The sequence below is a fragment of the Aptenodytes patagonicus genome, chromosome 25 (assembly GCF_965638725.1).
Source record: "Aptenodytes patagonicus chromosome 25, bAptPat1.pri.cur, whole genome shotgun sequence".
Classification (NCBI taxonomy): Eukaryota; Metazoa; Chordata; class Aves; order Sphenisciformes; family Spheniscidae; genus Aptenodytes; species Aptenodytes patagonicus.
This window is the reverse complement of record NC_134973.1, coordinates 646,638-665,400: the sequence shown is the minus strand read 5'-3', so window position 1 is coordinate 665,400 and position 18,763 is coordinate 646,638. Positions and strand designations below refer to the sequence as shown.

Sequence of the window (18,763 nt, the reverse complement as noted above, 5' to 3'; positions counted from 1 at the left end):
TCCCTGCCCTGGGGTGGCATGTCCCTCCAGCCCTTTGGGAAGGTATCCCACCAGCAGTGCCCGCGGTGGCTCCCGCCTGCGGGTGGTGTTAAGGATAAGACAGTGCGTCGAGGATGTGGGGAAGGCTGGGACGGGCACGTGTTGGCCAAGGGTGGCAGCCCTGGGGGTCCTGTGGAGGGTGGCGGGTGCCCAAGGGGGGCACTGGAGGGTTTGATCCCACCAGCTGGAGGTGGGACAGAAAGGGGGGTGTCGGGAGGTCCCACACTGGACCAACAGGGAGCCGATGCGGGGACACAGGGCGGGCAGCTGGCAGTGACAGCCACCCCCTTGGAGAGGTCGGTCCCCATTACCACCTGCCCCACTGCTCCAGGCGCCGCTGCCACGGGGAGGGCAGAGCCCTGTTTGGGGGGAGAGGGAGGCCAAAGAGCCATGTTTGGGGAACAAGGGGTGACGGGGAGGCCCCAAAGGCCATCTTTGAGGAGGACAGGGATGATGTGGAGCTCAAGCCCCCTGTTTGAGGGGGATGGGGGTGACGGGGAGGCAGAAGGGCTGTGTTTGGGGGGGGGTGAGGGTGACAGGAAGCTCAAGGGCCATGTCTGCGGGTGGCGGGGGTGACGGAGAGCTCAAGGCCCGTGTTGGGGGGGCCAGAGCTCCAGCACAGCCGCTCCGCGGGCTCAGGGCCCCGCCGGGCGGAGACTCCGCAGCAGCCGCCCGCTCCACGGGGCCGGGGCCGAACCCTCCCCCGCCCGTCCCACCTCGTCCCCTCCCCGCGGCGGCCCCGCGCAGGCGCGGCCCTGGGCGCGGGATGGCGGCGGCGGCGGGGGCCGTGCCGGTGCCGGTGCCGGTGCCGGTGGCGGGCGCGGAGGCGGCGGGGCCAGGGGAGGAGGCGGCGGGCGCGGGGCCGCCGGGGCCGGGGCCGGCCCGCCTGGCCCGGCTGCCGCTGGCGCGGGTGAAGGCGCTGGTGAAGGCGGACCCGGACGTCAGCCTGGCCAGCCAGGAGGCCGTCTTCGTCCTGGCGCGGGCCACGGTGAGGGGCGGCGGCGACGCCCGGTTGGCGCGGGAGGCCCGGCGGCCTGTGAGGCGGTCCTGAGGCGGCCGCCGCGGCTGGAGGGCCGCTCCCCCCGCGCTGCTGCCGGGCCCCCGGGCGGAGGAGCCGGCTGGGCCGGGCCAGGCCAGGCCGGCGCTGGAGGCCCTGGGAGCCGTAGCCCCCGGCGCTCGGTGTCTGTGGGACGTGGAGCCGCTTGCCCGGCTTTTTTTAAGTGGGTTTTTTTTTCTTTTTTTGGAGGGTTTGAGGGGTTTCCTCTCCCAGCTCTTCCAGCTGATGCCTTGCCCGGTGAGCAGGCAGAGCCGCCGCGGGCAGCGAGGGTAGCTGGGCGCCCGTCCCAAGCTCTCCCGGTGGGAAGCGGGACAGTAGCCCCTGCCCTCGCCCTGCCACCCGTCGATCTGCCAGGAGACATCCTGGCGGTGGGGCAGGTGCCGGGTTTGCTACCGCTCGGCACTGCCGGCAGAAGGCTGGGGAAGCTGTGGGAAAAGCCGGCTGCGCTGCCCGCAGCGGCAACGCGTCTCCCTTCGCCAGGGATCCCGCCGAAGCCTGCCCGGTGGCAGGAAGAAATGCCCTGAGGTTGCTGCTGTCTCCACGATGTGAACGTGGCTGTGGAAACCTGCTCTCAGGGAAGTGCCAGGGCTTTGCGTCCGCCAGACGGCTTTGCGCCCGCTCGGGTGGATTTCCAGCTCACCCTGATCGCACGTTGAGGGTTTGCGATGTGCAAATCAGAGCAACGTGTAACAGAGGGGTTTCTTCCCTCCTTTGGAAAGTGTCTCCCATTGCATAGGCAAGGTGTGTTTGGTGGGATGGCTTTGGCATCATGTGAAAGCATCTGTGTGTAGACTCTGGTCTCTCCCTTTCAGCGTCTCCCTGCAGTAACTCCCAGGCCTGCTGCTGGGCATCGGCTTCCTGCAGCTGGGGTATCTGCTGGGTGGCACGCAAGGAGGGTCGTGCTCAATCCACTTCATGCACTGAGCGCAGGACGCCTTTCCTCCTTCAGAAGGTGCCCTGGGAGCAGCTGGTGTGTAGCTGGTCTCCCAGACGTGTTCAGAGGAACCATCTCTGTGCAATACACTCTCGGCCTTTTCTCCTCCCTTGTTACTTCTCATCTGCATCACTGTCCAACAGTCTCATTTGTTATTTTCAGAGCCATTTATTGGAAAGGGGAAATGTTAAGATGGAAATTCTGGTTTCTTCCTGAAGTCTTGTAGGACCTTTCCTTTCCTCAGGTTATTCTTCTCTTCCCTCTCTCATCCCCTGTGTGAAACTCTCTTGTTTTTGCTTTGCAGGAGTTGTTTGTTGAAACCATAGCCAAAGATGCTTACGTGTACGCTCAGCAAGGAAAAAGGAAAACTCTGCAGAGAAAAGACCTGGGTATGAGAGCATATTCTGTGCTATCCTTAGCAAAGGGTTGCTAGGATGGAGGATTTTTCTACCTGTCCTGGTGTGATGAAGCAATCATAGGTGCTTCTCGTTCTTTCTCTGAAGATGGGAGAGAAAAACTTCTCTTGTACCAAATACTATGCTAATAATTTCACACACCAGCTCCAAAACAAGTAAACCTCTTTGAAATTGGTCACTGTACTGTGATGTAATTTCAGATGCTGCTATTTGAAGCAGACGCAAATATGGAGTCAGTTTATCTATGTTAATTGTTTTCAATTTGCTTTGCAGATAATGCCATTGAAGCTATTGATGAATTCGCTTTTTTGGAAGGTGAGTTTCTACTTGGTTTCACTTGGTTTCAATATTTTCTGTAATCTTCTTGGGAAAGAAAGAACTTAATCATTTGCAGAGCCGTCTGTTTCCACATCTTTAATAATTAATAGTGTAACTTGTTATGTCCCTCTCTGAGAGGTGAAACACAAATCAAGATGACCCTGAGACACATACAATACTTTTTAGCTAGATTTGGTTTTAGTCGTGTGTGATTTGCTTAAACTTTAAAAAGTTACTGCATATTCCTTTGGCAGCTTGTAAACAAGTTTCATTTGTTCACATAACTGCATTTCTGATTCCTGAGACTATTTTTTTTTTTTTTTTTCATTTTTAGGTACTTTGGACTAAGTTGGACAGAGACGGAGCTCTGTGGAGAAAGAGACTGCAGAGTTGGACATGGGGTGGAAAAGAGGACGTTGAGAGTTCGAAAATAGTTCCTAGAATTGAGACACTGAAATGGCAACCATAATATTTTGTATAAAGTTTAAGTTGTTTTAAGTTCTTTATTTAAAATGCATATTTTTTCATAAATATTTTGTATGTCACTTAACTGTGCCCTGCCACCATGGTGCAGACTGCTCTCCAGCTTTGGCCAGGTCACACGGCAGTTGCTCAGAGTAGCGGTCCCTGCCTCTCCAGGTACTCTGCAGCACCACAAAGCTGTGAATAGAGGGTGGCTCGTTCAGATGCCCAGGCATGGTGGATTTTTTTTTTTTTAATGGAGATGTATTTTTCTTTGTATATGTTTGTTTCTTGGCCAAACACAATTAAATTTTTTTGTTGTTGTTGAACAACTGTCCTGATTTCTCCTCCGTGCTGCTGGGACAAAGGGGATGGTGGTAGCACAGTGGTAAATGGCATAGTTTGGAAAGGATGTCTTCTAATAGCATTTTGCTTTTGCTAATTGTTTCCTAAAGGCATCTATCCCAGTGAAGCCCAGCTGTCCTCCAGGAACTATGTGTGAGCTCCAGGGAGACTTGGCTTGTTCCTAGGGGTGTACAGCTTCCATAAATTTCTGTGATTGCTGCACCTGTAAGTAATTGTAGCCAAAAACCCCCACCCAAAACCCTATTTTGAATGCCAGAGTGGTGTCAGATGCATTACGTTGCCATCACTGTCCTCTTGTGCGCTCTCATTCCTGAATCTGGCAAAAAAAAAAATTCTCTGGGAATTTGATCTAGTCCCTGCCACGTGCACTTGGCCAAATCGGTGCAGAGATCCTAACTTCTGTAATTAAGGGCCACATGCAGCCAGTGTTCAGGACATACTGCTGCCCTCAGCCGGCGTGTCTGTGGAAGACCCTTACAGCACACAAGTGCTATCTGTGCCCCTACTGTTTCCAGGACTTGGGAGACTAGTACTTTCCTACATGTATTTAACAAGCTAGAAAGAAAGATGCCTCCTCTTGGCTCCAGGGCTCAGTCACACTGAAAAGAGGTAAAAACAGAGCTGCAGGCCTCTCCGTGTAGTTGTGGGGAACATGCTGTCATTGCTGATGTGGCTGAGTCCTACCATGTTGCCATCTTTATTGAAGAGCCAGCTTTGTCTCAGTTTTGGTGTTGCGGAGGGACAAAAGAGGGTTGTCCCTAGATAAAAAGGCCATTGAATGTGATGAGTGAGGATGAAGGATGCATGTTCCTTTCAAATGAGGGGACTTGAAAGTGACTCCAAGTCACCACAAACTTAATTAGTTTGAAAGCGGTGGTAAGAACAAAGACCCCCAAGGGAGCTTCCCCAGGCTGAGAGCAAAACCAGTTGCTCTCAAGAAACACTTTGAAGTTTGCTCAAAGCCTGATCCCGTAGACATGTTGTGGGAGAGATGCCGTCACTGCCCAGGCTGCTTAGGTGTTTGATCAGATCACAGTTCGGAGACGTTTGCTGGCGATATGCAAACCCATTTGTCTCTGAGCTGTTCACCTTCTCGCCTGCTGAGGGAGGGCTCAGTATAAGTATCGGAGATGCTGGAGACCTTTTTGTGTTTCCCAAGGTGCAGTATGCAGGACCCACTAGCTGTAGTCTTCTTCGCAGGGCTCTTGCATGCTCCCATCTTTGCCAGTAAGTTCCTTTTTCCTTCTCATTGTCTTTGGCGCTGCTTTGGCCTCATGCATAGGAGAGAAAAGGGCTTGTGCGGGTGTGTGGTGCGAGGCTGTGCGCGGGCTTCGTTCGTCTCTCATGCTTCTGTATGGGCACGGTGTATGTTTTCTACAGTGCTTCACTGTGAACAGCATGGAGGATTGTCTGCACTCGGCAAGTAATTCAGGGTTTGTCTCGGAGGAAGCTGCTGTGCAGAAATCTTCGGGGAGTTTGGTGCCTGTGAGCTGCTTTGTGCTGTGTGAGATTACTCCTTTTACCCGAGCTCGCACTGCAGTAATGTGGAAGTAGAAGACAGCAGGGGATTGATGTCCTACGCTAAAACACTGCTAAACACAGCCTTTTCTTGGAGTAATTAATCGGGGTGTTTAGCCCAACTAGCCAGGTCTGAGAGGTCAAATGGGTCACGTGCATTTATAACTACACTAAATCTCTTCCTTATGCTGAAGCCATTTGGTTCAAGACGGCAGCTGGCTGGGGACTTGTGCTCGGTGCTCAGTGCCTCCTCCCAGCTCAAGCAGGAAAGGTGATGAATTATAACTGGGGTAATGCTGGGCTTGGTGGTTTGTGACTGCAGGTGCTGGAACCATCAGCAGAGAGGACGAGCAAGGGAACCTGTTCGCAGAGAGGGGCTGCTGCAGGAGGCAGAGCCATTTCCTCCACGTCGGACATGGTGAGTTCCCCCCTCGTCTGCAAGAAACCTGGATCCTTTAAGCTTCCCCACTCACATCCCGCCCATCATCCCTCGGATGTTTCTGTATGTTGAAGTTAACCTAGTGACTTTTCCCTTAGGGGATTAAGGACAGAAATACGCTGGGGACTCATCGCCCAGATAATCCAATGCTTAAAGCATGTTTTGTAGAATAGGAACTGATGAGTAGCCTGGCCCCTAGGTCTGTTCATCTGCATGAAAGAGGCTTCATTTTCTGTACCAGTGTGCTGCAATGTGGTTGAATTCTGTGTTTGCCTCTGTGTGGTACTGCCTAAGTTCAGGACTACCATGGAATTTTGGTTCCTGGGATTAACATTGGAAGGGCTGTCAGCAAGACAACAGGGTGTCCTGACTTTACTGTGCAGAGAAAGTAGGAAATAGCTCCATCTGTTCACCAGATAAAAGTCTGTGGCCTTTAGGAGTAGCCGTTAGTCTCAGTTCCCCTTGCAGTGGCAGTAAGGCTACATAAAATGAGCTTCAGTTGATTTTAGCACAGATATGTGAAAACAGCTTTAAACTGTATGGCTGAAAATCTGAAGTTTCTTAGGGTTTTTTTTCAGTGCATGAGAGCAGTACTTGTACAAATTCAGCCTTTAGTGTTTGCAAAATACCAGGTTCTTATGTGAACGGTAGGCATTATAAAATGATCATATCCAAATTAAGAACTGTCACAAGCAGTGACAGCTTGTCATCTCCAGAGGAAACAACTTTAGAAGAGTAAATAATGGTGAAAATAGTAATAGATAGCAATAAAAATAATAAACATGGCCTGTATGGCTGTGGGGATGGGAGAGCAGGGGTTAACGGTGTCTTCAGCTGGCGAAGTGTCCTTTGCAAAGTGACCAGCTGTCTGCGCCCTTCTGTGAGTGAGGAGCATCCACAGGGATGCTAATACACTGCAAATTGCTACCTGGCTCACTTGCATTGCTCACTTGCAAAGAAATCCTCAGGCAGCTAACAGCAGCTATAACCCAAATGTGAGTTTAAAATGGCCCTACATGTTTCCTGGTGTCGTGCAGCATGGTGATGGTGGCTGTCTCTCGCACTGACACTGAAGATCAGTTTTTAAATCAATGCAGAATTAAAGCTTAGCGGCACACACTGGGTCTACAACTCCAGCAGGTTAAAGCAAATGATTTATAGCGGTGTTGAACTACTCAGTGAGTGCTTTTAAGGCCAGTTTTCTTCCCTATCACATGATGAAATGAGGATTTGCATCAATCAACCCTTTGAGTATGGACAGCACTATTGGGGAAAAATAGCTCATTTTAGAAGGATTTCCAGAAGAAACAGCCATTAGCCAATAACCACTGATACTTTGCAAACTCAAAATACAGCAGAGTAAGCCAATCTAAACCTGGATGCCGTGGTCCCGTGTCTCCCCTGTTCCTACACCCATTCCCACCTTCCCATCCTCTGCCTGTAGTGCTAATGTGGCAATGCAACAGGTTTGGGGAGCTGTGAAACTGGGATTTGGGGGGCGGGGGGGAAGCAGATTTGTTTTCAGCTCAAGCAGCTCCATGAACAGGTTCGTCGGGCTCTAGGCAAGGAGAGCTGGGTTTCTCTTTCTGCCCTGAATCCGCTGGGTGCTCAGGCTTGTTCAGTACGTTCAAGGTCTGCAGTTCAGCGACAGCTGAGCGTTCGCATTTTCCCTTTGCTAATCAATGTATTCATCTATTCTCACCCCATCTTTCATGAGCTCACTAAAGAATGTAAAACCTACTGTTCAGTGAATTTTTAATTGCATTCTTTTTATTCTGTAGTGCACTTACCAGTCTATTATGAAATGTTTTACTTCTGGTCTGCACAGTAGACGCATGCGCAGCGGTAGTGAAGGGCTTTCTCTCTGGGATTTCTGCAGGAGCTCAGGCTGAAGGAATCTCCTCCCCAGGGGTGGACCATGTCTTTTTGTTCAGTGTTTGTGTCATACTTGGCCGTGGTTTGAGGTTGGGCTTCCCCAGCATCATGCAAATAGTGAGGAGTAATCCTTTTGTCAATCTTGTCTTTCACAGATGTCTCTGGCGGTCCTGTCAGCGTGGACGTTGGAAAGTGCCAGTCCAGCTGCCTGTCCCAGCGGATCAGCTGCCCGCACCCTGGCCTCCTGGGGCTCTCCAGACACTCCTCCATGCTCGATTTCCTTAGAAGCAAGAAGGTGAGAAAAGTGTGTTTGTGTCATCCCCGTTACAGGAGCGGTTGGGTCTGGGTGAAGGTCATACACTGGTGCCTGGGGCTGTGATTTTATACAAGTTTTAAAATACCTGTTCTTGCCTTCTGCATTGCAGAAAACCCATCACTGAGCCTCTTGTCCTCCCTTAGCCAGCAAGCAGTGGAATATGCAGGCCAGAAAAATGGAAACTATCTGGCAATGCTGGATACCTCGTGGCAGAGGAAGGGCCAGAGTTCAGCTGAAGGGCTATCACAGCACCTCCCCAGCTGCTCCAGGCAGCATCCAAGCGTATTTCTGCCCTCCCCCAGCCCAGCAGCGAGACCAACTCTTTCAGCCACATCTGCTGTACATGAGAGCTGGTGTCCCATATGTAGAGGGGTTGGAGGCCTTTTTCTGCCTGGTTGAGCAAAACTGGCAGGACCCGTGATTTCATGATGAATATCTCGCCTTTGAGGTGCTTATGTCGTTCCCTTATCAATGCCATGTGTCACTCCTAGGAGGGACTAGAAGGAGTCTACACATTTGGGGACACAGCTATGCACAGGCTGTGATGCTCTCCTTATCCCAGGAGAGCCGACATTGCCTAAAGTCCCATCTCCACCAGGATAACTAATGCTGGAGAGGGAATGGAAACAAGCTCTGCAGGGTGCTGCACGTGAGTGTTCACTTGGGAGGCTGTAACTGTGAAAAATCTTGTTGCCACTTGTCCCACTGTTGTCACCACTGTGGCACTGCTGGTGCAACATCTTCCAGGTGGGCAGGTCCGCATTCATGCCCCAGAGCTGTCATCATGCCGACCCTCCAGATCAGGAGCCTGGGGTGAAACGAGGACTGCTTTAGCCAGTACGGTTCAGCTGATTGTAGCAGAGTTTTGGGGAATGAACAGTTTTGATATCAGGGTGTTACTGGGAAGAGCAGCACCAGAACAACGCAGTGCTACCGTGCAGGGAGAAAGGAGTAAAAGCTGAGTCAGTTCTAGGTCAGAAGAGGTTTTTATTAGGGAGCTGATGCTGGAAGCTGTTCTCTGTGACCTGTGTTTACCAGTGTATATGCCACTTGCCCTGTTCTGTGAAGCTGCAGGTCAGGCGCCCCGACTCGCCGCCGCAGCCGGGAGCCCCACATTCCTGCCCTGCGGGTTCCTGCTGTGAGCCTGCCCACCTGCAGGTGGAGCGGCTCCTGCTCTTTGAAGGCGTTCGGGAGGTGGAGGTGGTCGACAGCTGTCACTGCAGCACGTGCCCCGAGGAATGTCTCCGTCTCCCAGCTCTGAAAACCTTCTTTCCAGACTCTCCCTGGGAGGTCACAGTTGACGTGGGGAAATGCTCTGACCCGACCTACAGTGCAGGTATGGGAACGATGGAGAGCTCCCCTCCCTCCAGGAATAGGGGGACAAGCCCCTCTGTGTGACCAGCACCGACGTCAGAGTTCAGAGCGTGATATAACAATGCTCTGGTCTGCTACGCAAACCCTCTTTGCCTTAGGTGGGAATGGGATTGTATTTTACACTGTAGGGGTTTGGGTTTTCTCTTCCCTTCTGTTGCTGGGCCCTTACAGCACGGGTTTGCAGGTGAAATGGTAATTCTCTGCCCCTGTGCATGGTGTAAGGATGGAAATACAACCGCCTCGTGTTACAGGGAAGTGTCCTCTAACCAGAGATCATAGAATCAGAGTAACCCAGGCTGGGAGGGACCTCGGGGGTCTCTGCTCCAACCCCCCACATTCAAAGCAAGAAAACCAACGTGATGATAAAAGCTCTACTGAAAACAGACCGCTTAGCAACCTAAAACATGGAGTTTCCTTTCTGACGCTCTGAAATGCCCTTTCATCTCAGCACCAGTGAACTATACTGATGTTTCAAAAATCACTCGGAAAGGGAAACTCCAAACCAAATCATTCCAGAGAGGTCAAAACCTTCCACTGGGATAAAGCTGAACTGGTTCATCCTGAACTGGTGTGCTGTCTTGTGAGTTCACACATAAAATAATGCGAGCATCACATCAGTGAAGATGAACTGATCTGGTTTTGTCAGAATGGAAAGTCGTGTTGAAATGATTTTCCACAACTGCTTGATAAAATCAGTTCTCCTGGAATTTGATGTCATTTTATTGGCATTTCTGCATCTAAAACCATCCCGTTAAAACCTTCCCGGCAGCTCCTGTGACATGGCCATACAACAGCCACTAGAGAGGGACAGAGACCAATGCGAGTCCTAACGTGAGCTTGAAAAGCAGCGAAGGGGCCTGAGCTAGAGGAGCTGGGGAAGTCAGATGGGTGGCGGAGAAAGCAAAACCCCAAGGGACTCTGCTTGTGGATGTGCATCCCATCCTCCGAGAGCTGGAGGAGGGTCTGCACACAGGCATCAGCGCTCCCGCAGCCCTGCAGCATGTGTAATCCAGCTGCAAGACACAGCAAGTGGAAAAGAAAATTAGGCAGTGTGAAGTGCTTTTTTCCAGAGGTGGGACAATCAGCATTTACTTCCCAGACGTGTGACTGGAAGGTGCTGGACGATGCTGTTGTCCCTGGGGTGGCTAATGGACGGCGGCTCATTCAGTGATAATGGCCCAGGGCTGGGAAATGTGGACTTGCCCCCAGCTTTGCCTCTGCCCTAGAGCAGGTCTCGGCACTTTCCTTCTGGATTTTCCCCTGTAAAGTCAGGCTGACAGTTTCAGTGTCGTGTTAAAGACTGGCAACATCAGAGGAGCAGGGGGCCTGGAGAAGGATGTTAAAATCTCACCCAGAAATACTGGCTTCCAGAAATTGGTTGTCATCTTGTGTCCCCCTCTTAAGCAGAGAGATTTGCTTTCAGAAAACACTTTTCCCCTCCCTGAAAACACAGCCCCATCCTGGAACAAAGAAATCTCCTCCAGCAGCTGATGAAGTAGCTGGGAGGGAGCAGGAAACTCTCACAACCATTTTAAAGCCAGGAACCAAACACAAACCCTGAAGGACCTGCACCCAAGGGCTGGGACTAGGTCCTGTTTAGAGCCAAAACCCAAGACTGACTTAGCCATCAGCTTAGTCACCTTTCGTCCCCTCCTCTAACTCTTGAAGTGGAGATTTTAATCCTAATTTACTTGGTGAGGGAGAGAAAAGCTGGGAGGTTTAGCAGATAAACTGTCTCTTTCTATGCAGAACATACATTCAAACTGAGCCAGGCAGGACAGTCTGTGTCTGTTTCCTTCCAACTGGACATGAGTTATTGCTGGAGGAGCCTCTGTCTCTCTTCTCGAGCTGCCGAGCCCCTGCCTGGGCCAACCGGGACCTGCCTCGGAGGCAGCATGTCCTGGCCTGGAGGTGACACGGCAGCGAAGACGTGGGCTTTCGGCATGTCCACCCAAAGCCCCCCTTCGCCCTGCTCTCTGCATGGCTTCCTTAACAATCAGACTAGGTATGTCAAATCCAAACATAACTTTTTTTTGCCCTGGGAATTGTTCATTGAGTTAAAGCTTGAATAGGGAAAGAAAAGGCAAAGCAGGACTTGGTCCTGTGCCCCCAGAGCCGGGGCCATTGCCTGTCTCCCCTTTCCTCCCCTCTTGTTCCAGCCTTCCTCTGTCCCACGACGCGGCTAGGGCAGATGTAATAACTTGTGCTGACGTGGGGAGATGCTGCCTCCATCACCTCAGCCCCGGCCAGCTTGTCTGCTTGCATGGAGAGCTGAGAGCCCGGCCCAAAGCAAATCCTTTGGAGGTGCCCGGTGGAATATATCTCTGGGAGAGCTGGTGACACTGACTCCAGCATCTGAGAAGCCCGTGCAGGGCACAGCCCCCTGGCAAATCCAGAGAGAAATGCTGAGTGAGTAAATGTTAAATAATGTTCCCCAGCTCCCTGGTGTGAGAGCATGTCTCTGAAAAAGCGCTGCCATGAATATTTTATGTTCAAAGACCTTTTTTCTCAAAGATAATGTGTAGTAGCTCAGGCTGTCTCCCCAGAGATGGGGCTTTCACAGGGTCAGGTGCAGGATTCACAGTTTGCACCCAGAATAACCTCCCTTTGCCCTGTGGTCTGAAAATGAGATGGAGGAACAAAACCTATCGCTGAGGCTCTGAGCTGGTGAAGGAATGAGCCCCAAGCTCTCAACTGGGGACCCTCACACAGAAAACAGCACTTTTCACGCCAGGTGCTGGACGCTGGAGCCTGACGCTGCGTCTGTGCCGCACGGCAGACCCGTGGTGAAGGTGCTGCAGCCATAGTGGCCTCGGATGCAACCCCAGATTAAGTTTCCTTCTTGTTTCCTTGCAGATGGACTTTTCTGCATGCCCACAAAGTTGAACACTGCTCTAGTCAAAAGCCCACAAGGTGGGGAGGTGGTTTGGACGCTGGAGAACTGCGAAATGAAGGAAAAATGCTATCGCGTTTCCCAGGTGGAATATTACTATGAAATTGTGCACACCTCTGCGGGACACAGGGAGGAACGGCTCAAGGTTGGTTTCCTGTGGCTTGGCCTCCTCTCTGGTGGGCTCAGCTTGCTGCTGGGCCCACAAGTGGGGTTTGAACAGCCAGGTGGATGCTCTGACATGGGCAGCTTCACCCTGGTAGAGCTAAGCACACCCTGGCAACAAACTATAGTGGTAAAAATCTCACATTTATGCTATAAAATGTGTTTTACTGCCACTAATTTGTGTATGTATCAGTGCCATAAAGTAACAAATGGCCTTTTCTTTGGGGTGAGGATTTCTTTAAAAAATAAATAAGGGAGCAGTGAGATATTTATTTTAAAAATTATTTAATCGTTAAGTATGTCTTAAGCTCAGTTCAGTGGAGACTCTACTTCAACATACCGTTGTGCCCAGGGACCTCTGACTCAAAAAAACACTGGTGTGCCCCCAAAATAGTTCTCCTTACAAGCTTTGCCTCGCTGCTGCCCTTTCTCAGGGGTGTATGTTCAGCCTGAGGATGGAGGGCGGACGGAGGGTGCAGTGACCCCGGCCGGTCCCCTGGGGTGTCCCCAGTGAGGTGCTGCAGGGGAATTTCATGCCTTTGTTTTGCAAATCTTTGCAGGAAATTGATGTGGGAAGGTGCTTGGGCAGCTGCTCCTCGGGGGATCCCTGCTTGCTTAGGTAAGCACAGCTGCCAGGATCTGGCCGTTCTCGTTCCCTGGCACATCCACACACGTTCGGAGGCAGGTTTGAGCTGTTCCCATTCCTCTCAGTCAATGCATCTGCTGTTCCCGGGGCAGGACCTGGGAGGGTAACACAGGAGTGGATTTTGGGTAGCACCCACAGCTCACCCTCTGGGCTGTGTCTAACCACGTAGGGACAAAGCTGAAGCAGAGCAGCGTATGCAGTGGTGCTACAGCAGCACACTGCTCCGTTGCTTCAAGGGGTAAAGAACAACCTGCCGACGATGGTACTGAATTTGGCCCGTTGGGCAGCTGGTTAATAGAGCTTGTGGTCCCCCATGATAGCAGACACAGATGGGTCCTGACAGTGGCTTTCTTCAGCCTGGGATGTGCCATTCCTGCCCCCACCGCCTGCTGGTAATGCCGTGGGGCGGGAGGAGGAGGAGGGGGATGCTCTGGGGCAGGGTGGGTCCAGACAGTTGTTTCAGGCTGGGGGGCAGCGCTTTGTGTTGCTTGCAGATACAAAAATGTGGTGAATGCAAAGGGAAGCAAATCAAACCACAAAGAAAGAAATAACCCCTGCTTTGCACAGGCAGAGAGGGAGGAGACAGTTCCCCGAGTTACACCAGGAGTAAGGAATAGATGCCGCCGGAAGAAAGCCGCCTCCCTTCTCCCCCACCCTGGTCCGGGGCATCTGCCCTTTTTCCAGGTGATGAAACGCAGGGCCCCGGGGTGTGGGGGGCCAGGGGATGTACTGGGTTTGTCTCTAACTGCAGGGTGTCACAAGGCGGAGAGAAATGTCTGGTTTGGGCAGAAGCTGCCTCCAACCGCTGCGCCCCTCACCGGTACGACATACACACGTTCAGGAGCCGCCGAGACCGTGTTCGCACAGTTGTTGCCATCCGGCAGTGCAAGTGCAGGGGGTAGCGGAGCTGGGGAGCTGCAGGTGGGGCTCCTGCAAGAGCCCCGCCAGACTGTCTGTAGTATATGTAAATGAGAGAAGGCTATTTTTTGAATAAAAGCTATTTTAAACAGCGCCTGTATAAATGAACCCTCTACAAAATGTTTTGCAGCTTGTAAAATAAACATCATGGGCAATTCGCAGCTCCTTGGGGCTCCACTGTGCAGCTCTGTGGCCCCTCCATCTGCCCAAGCATCCCAGGAGGATGCGGCGTGCAGAGGGATGCGGCCGTCTGGCACGGGCTGGGGGTTGCACGGACCCGGCTGCTCCCATTTACAAAACGTGGAGCAGGAGTCGGAGAGGAGAGGGAAACAGGTAGGTAGGCATGTTGGGGCAGGGATGTCCCCTCTGCAGGCAGCCCCAGTTATCCTGCAGGACATGCCACTGCTGCTGGTGAGCTGGGAAGAGGAAGGAAAGGATCCAGAGGATACGAATAGTTTCCTCTATCAATTAACTCAAGCCTGTCATTGCCTCCCTGCCTGTTCTGGGTAATTAACAGCCCTTTCACCCACCAAGCATTGGGTTAGAATAAATTATAGACACCAACTGGGCAAGTAGCCTTCAGCTTGTCTCCTGTCGCGTTGGCCTGGAAGTGCTTCAGCCGGGTGCCTGCGGGGCCGGGGAGCGCTGCTCGGTCCCTGCCGGCAGACGGACAGATGGATGGTGCTGGCTCCACTCCTGCACCTTCCACTCCTGCACCTTCCCCTCCCCGGGCCAAGCCTCTCGCAGAGCCCGTACCGGTGGGCCTCATTCACACGGGGTTTCCCTGTTCCCTGTAAGACCTAACAGGCTTTTCTAATCCTGCTCTGATGTGTATTGTATAATGCTATTTTCTTCCTTTCAGTCATATGGCATTAAAACAAACAGCAAATGTAAAGAGTCCGAGCGTACCGTGTCAACACATCCACCTTCACCAACCCGGTTTCTCTGTGCTTGGGGAATAAGAGCAAAAGAATTGGCTTTTATCCCCTCATCTGGAGTCCATAGGGTTCTCGTGATATTTCATTAATATCAAGCATTCAGGAAGTAGCAGCAAATGCCTTTTAATCCCCAGGAAGCCAATTGGCTTTTTTTTTTAAGAAAAAAAGCTTAATTTTGGTTTGGTTCCTCCTGTTGCTGAGTTACTGCCGCAGCCCAGGGCCTGGCAGTGCTGTGGAAGGAAGCTGCAGCCCCCAGGGCTGCCGGTTCTCCACTGGAAACCCACTTTGCACCGTGCTCTCGGCTCGCCGGGCTCCTTTGCGCGGGCGTTGCAGTGGGGAGCATAGGGGACATGCAGCCTGGGCTGCCCCTGCTGCGTGAAGGGTACCTGGGCACCCCACCCTGCGCGCTTGATAGGGACATGGGATGGGGACACCGGTGTGACACCGAGCCCCCCGATGCTCCTCGCTCCTGGCAGTGGCTGCGGCGCGAGGCAGCACAAGCTGCTGCAGCAGGGCAGAGATGGGATGGCTCATCCAGCCTGCTCCGCTCTTGGAGGGGTGCATTCCTCCACACAAAGGTCCTCCTGTTTGTCCTATTAGTGCCATCATTAAAAACCAGTTAGTCTCCTACAGAGAGCAAACGCAGCCCAGCTAGGGCCTTGCCGAGGAGCTGCGCAGCCCCAGACCCCCGTGTCCCCTGCCAGCCCCAGGGAGTGCTGGGGTGAGCCGTCCTCCCCTCCTGCTTGTGTACTGGGGCTAATTGGCGCAGGGCGCCTAGGAGCCCAGCTTTGCACCTTGTTAGCATGGCAATTAGCTCTCTTTACCCTCCTGATTGCTCTTGTGCATATTTGACTCCAATCCATCTTTCCAGCGAGTTATAAATGCAGCGACGGGGAGGCAGGGGGGAGTCGAGCTGGGGCAGGGACAGCAGAGCCATGCTGGGGACCATGCTGCTGCTGCTGGCCCTGGCCAAGCCAGCGTGCCCGAGTCCAGCTGGTGCGGCGAGCAGGCGGGCTGAGGCACTGAAGAGGCTCCTGGAAGTCTTTGGCATGGAAGACCCCCCACCCCCCCCGGCTCACTTCAAGCAGCCGCCCCAGTACATGGTGGATCTATTCAACACCGTCGCCAATGCGGATGGTGTCACCAAGAACCCCGACATCCTGGAGGGCAACACGGTCCGCAGCTTCTTGGATAAAAGTAAGGGGGGGGGTCCCTGCAGTACTGGGGACAGGGCTGCGGGAAGGGGCCAAGCGCAGCTGGCAGAGGTGCCGCCCGTGGTTTGGCTCCACTTCTCAACCCGTCCTTCCCTCCAGCTCACGGCGAGAAGATGCGGTTCTTCTTCGTCCTCTCCAGCGTGGCCAAGAACGAGAAGATCCTGACAGCAGAGCTGCATCTCTTCCGCCTCTGGCCGAGGGCTACCGACGGGCCCAAAAGGCACCACTTCTGCCAGGTGAGGAGGGGGATGGGACGGGGACAGGGATGGGGATGGGGACGGAAATGGGGGTGGGGATGGGGATGGGAACAGGGATGTGCCCCAGCCTGTGCCCGAGGATGCCACTGGCACGCTGCAGTCACTCGCCTGCAGTGGGAGCCTGGTCCAGCTCTGTGAAATCCATACAACCGAATGTCGCCACGTTGCACAGAGAATCACAATGATTTAACAATGGCGGGTTCTTAAATATCATTCTGGTTTGTGCACGCACCAGCCAAGGCACCTGTGGGTTGTGACAAATCCAAGCTGACAACTCCCCTATCTCCCACCTTTTTTTTTCCCCAGTACCTATGTCCGGGGTCTTTCCCCTCGGGCAGGATGCACTGGTGGTAACCACCCTTTGCTGCCTTCCCCAGGTCAGCGTCTACCAAGTGTTGGAGAAGAGCGAGCCGGACGCCCCCGGAGGAAAGAAGCTGCTGGCAGCCAGGCTCATCTCACTGCAGGGCTCCGGCTGGGAGGTCTTTGCCATCACGCAGGCTGTGAGTTGCTTTTCCCCTGGTTCGGGTGGCACAGAGGGAACCCTGGGGGTTTGCATGGAGGAGCTTTTTTTTTTTTTAACCCATTTCACCCCCAGCAGCCATTAGGGCTCCAATGCAATTTCCTATCTGTAGTCTCTGCAGCAATGTGGCGGGGATACAGCCTCTAGGAGGGGTGGTAAGAAAAAGCCCTGCCAAGAGCCTCGGGGGGGGCTGCTCCATCCTGCCCCAGACCAGTCCTGCTGCTCCACAGATAACGCCGGTGCTGGCTCCTGCCACGATGTCCCCTGTGCCACAGTCCCCAGAGCAGCACAGCCCCTTCCCATGGCTGGGAGACGGAGTGTGGCCATGGGCGGGGGGTGTGGGGGGTGTGTGTGTGGGGGGTCCTGGTTCACGCTGCCCCACTGCTGACAGGGTGCTGGGTCTGCTGGCCTGGCACCTGCCGTGGGGACACCAGCGCGGTGCCTGTCCTGGCCTGTGGTGCCATGGTGACACTGGTTTGGTTCCCCAGGTTCGTGACTGGACCGAAGACGAAAGCAGCAACCAGGGTTTGCTGGTGACAGTCCAGGGCCTGGGCGGGAGCCCGCTCGACCCCCCACTGCTGCAGTTCGCAACCAGCAGGGACCACCATGAGAGCAAGAAGCCCATGTTGGTCCTGTTCACGGACGACGGGCGCCGGGGAGCGTCCCTGCCCATGGCCGGCTTCCCAGGTGGGTCCCACACGCCCTGGCACGGCTCCCTCGGTGCTGCCATCTCCTCGCCTGCGGGGTGCTGGGGTGCACCCTGCACTTGGGCTCCTTCAAATCCAAAGCTCCTTCTCTGGCCAGAAGGAGAGGCCGCCTCCTTTCTGGTTTAGTCTGTGCAGGGGTGCAGACTTGCAGATGTAAATCTGGATTTTGCTTGCCCTGATGCGTGTGGCCGTGGGGCTGTGAAGTTGTCACCTCCTGGTGGCTCTGCCTGGGCTGGTGACAGGCTGTGACCAAAGGGCTCGCTGCACCAGACAGCTGCAGACAAAAACCTGTGGGGAGGGGTGGCTGGGGGGGGGGAGGGCTGCACCATGTTCTCCCTCCTCCCAGGCTTGTGCAATGGCTAATGGCATCGGGTGCTCCTTTCTGGCAGATTTACAGCCTCAGGCTCCCATTCTCCCTGAAAAAATGTCGGTGCCCAAGCTGACTGGGCCACGCAGCACACGCTCGCTGGACCGGCTCCAGCCCTGCCAGAGGCATCCCTTGTCTGTGGACTTCGAGGAGATCGGCTGGTCCGGCTGGATCATCTCGCCGCGGGGGTACAACGCCTACCACTGCAAGGGCTCCTGCCCCTTCCCGCTGGGTGAGAACATGCGGCCGACGAACCACGCCACCGTGCAGTCCATCATCAACGCCCTCAAGCTGAGCGAGGGCGTCAGCAGCCCCTGCTGCGTGCCCGACAAGCTCTACTCCATCAACCTCCTCTACTTTGACGATGACGAGAACGTGGTCCTTAAGCAGTATGACGACATGGTGGCCGGGAGCTGCGGCTGCCACTGAGGCAGGAGGAGCAGGAAGGTGGAAACGCCACCACGGCGGAGACTGCTACCACTCCCTCCAGAGCATCTCTGCGAGGGTCTCTCTCCCACAAAACCCTCTAAAAGAGACTGGGGCAAGCAAAGCAAGGGGATGCCCGGCTCTGCCCCAGTTGGCATCACCCCCCGGTAGTGCCCGGGAAGGCTCAGGGCCGAGCTCTAATTAAATCGACTTGAATGAGCCCATGCGACCAAGCTCTGATTAAATTGACCTGAGTGAGCCTGTGCGACTGGGCAGCCCTGGGGCAACAGCTCCATTTTGGGGTGCCCTGTGCAGGGGCGCAGGTTTCCTTGCCTGTGCAGAGGCTTCCCGCAAGCTGTACTATATGTATATAGCAAAAGCACTAATATATGACAGAAACCGCTTGTACAATGTCCTGTAAATGTCTGTACATTTCTGCATTGTTGTGACTTGTAAAATGAATTCAGAGGAACTATTAAAAGTGCCGTTCTCCAAGGGGCTGCTTGTGGGACCGCTGCCTGGGACGGGGCTGGCTGAGGGCGAGCAAACCCTGCGGCCATAGGGAGGGGTGATGCAAGCAGAGAGATAAAGATTCAGCTGC

At 53.8% G+C, this 18,763-nt stretch overlaps 3 protein-coding genes across 3 annotated transcripts; all 3 read left to right on the top strand.

Annotated features, from left to right (window-relative positions):
- The first annotated feature begins 805 nt into the window (after positions 1 to 805).
- LOC143170877 (DNA polymerase epsilon subunit 4-like) lies at positions 806 to 3,552 on the top strand. Its single transcript, XM_076359536.1, has 4 exons — positions 806 to 1,027; positions 2,335 to 2,419; positions 2,720 to 2,761; positions 3,099 to 3,552. Exons 1-4 carry the CDS (start codon positions 806 to 808, stop codon positions 3,110 to 3,112), a joined length of 363 nt encoding a protein of 120 aa, XP_076215651.1. The 3' UTR covers positions 3,113 to 3,552.
- A 1,206-nt stretch (positions 3,553 to 4,758) lies between these two features.
- On the top strand, positions 4,759 to 13,825 carry LOC143170951 (uncharacterized). The gene is made up of 7 exons (XM_076359672.1): positions 4,759 to 4,819; positions 5,433 to 5,528; positions 7,580 to 7,719; positions 8,809 to 9,076; positions 11,971 to 12,152; positions 12,730 to 12,788; positions 13,567 to 13,825. Exons 1-7 carry the CDS (start codon positions 4,759 to 4,761, stop codon positions 13,715 to 13,717), a joined length of 957 nt encoding a protein of 318 aa, XP_076215787.1. The 3' UTR covers positions 13,718 to 13,825.
- Positions 13,826 to 15,606: 1,781 nt separating this feature from the next.
- On the top strand, positions 15,607 to 18,165 carry LOC143170844 (bone morphogenetic protein 2-like). The gene is made up of 5 exons (XM_076359448.1): positions 15,607 to 15,868; positions 15,985 to 16,121; positions 16,520 to 16,642; positions 17,151 to 17,349; positions 17,759 to 18,165. The coding sequence occupies exons 1-5, from the start codon at positions 15,607 to 15,609 to the stop codon at positions 18,163 to 18,165; spliced, it is 1,128 nt and encodes a 375-aa protein (XP_076215563.1).
- Positions 18,166 to 18,763: the final 598 nt, after the last annotated feature.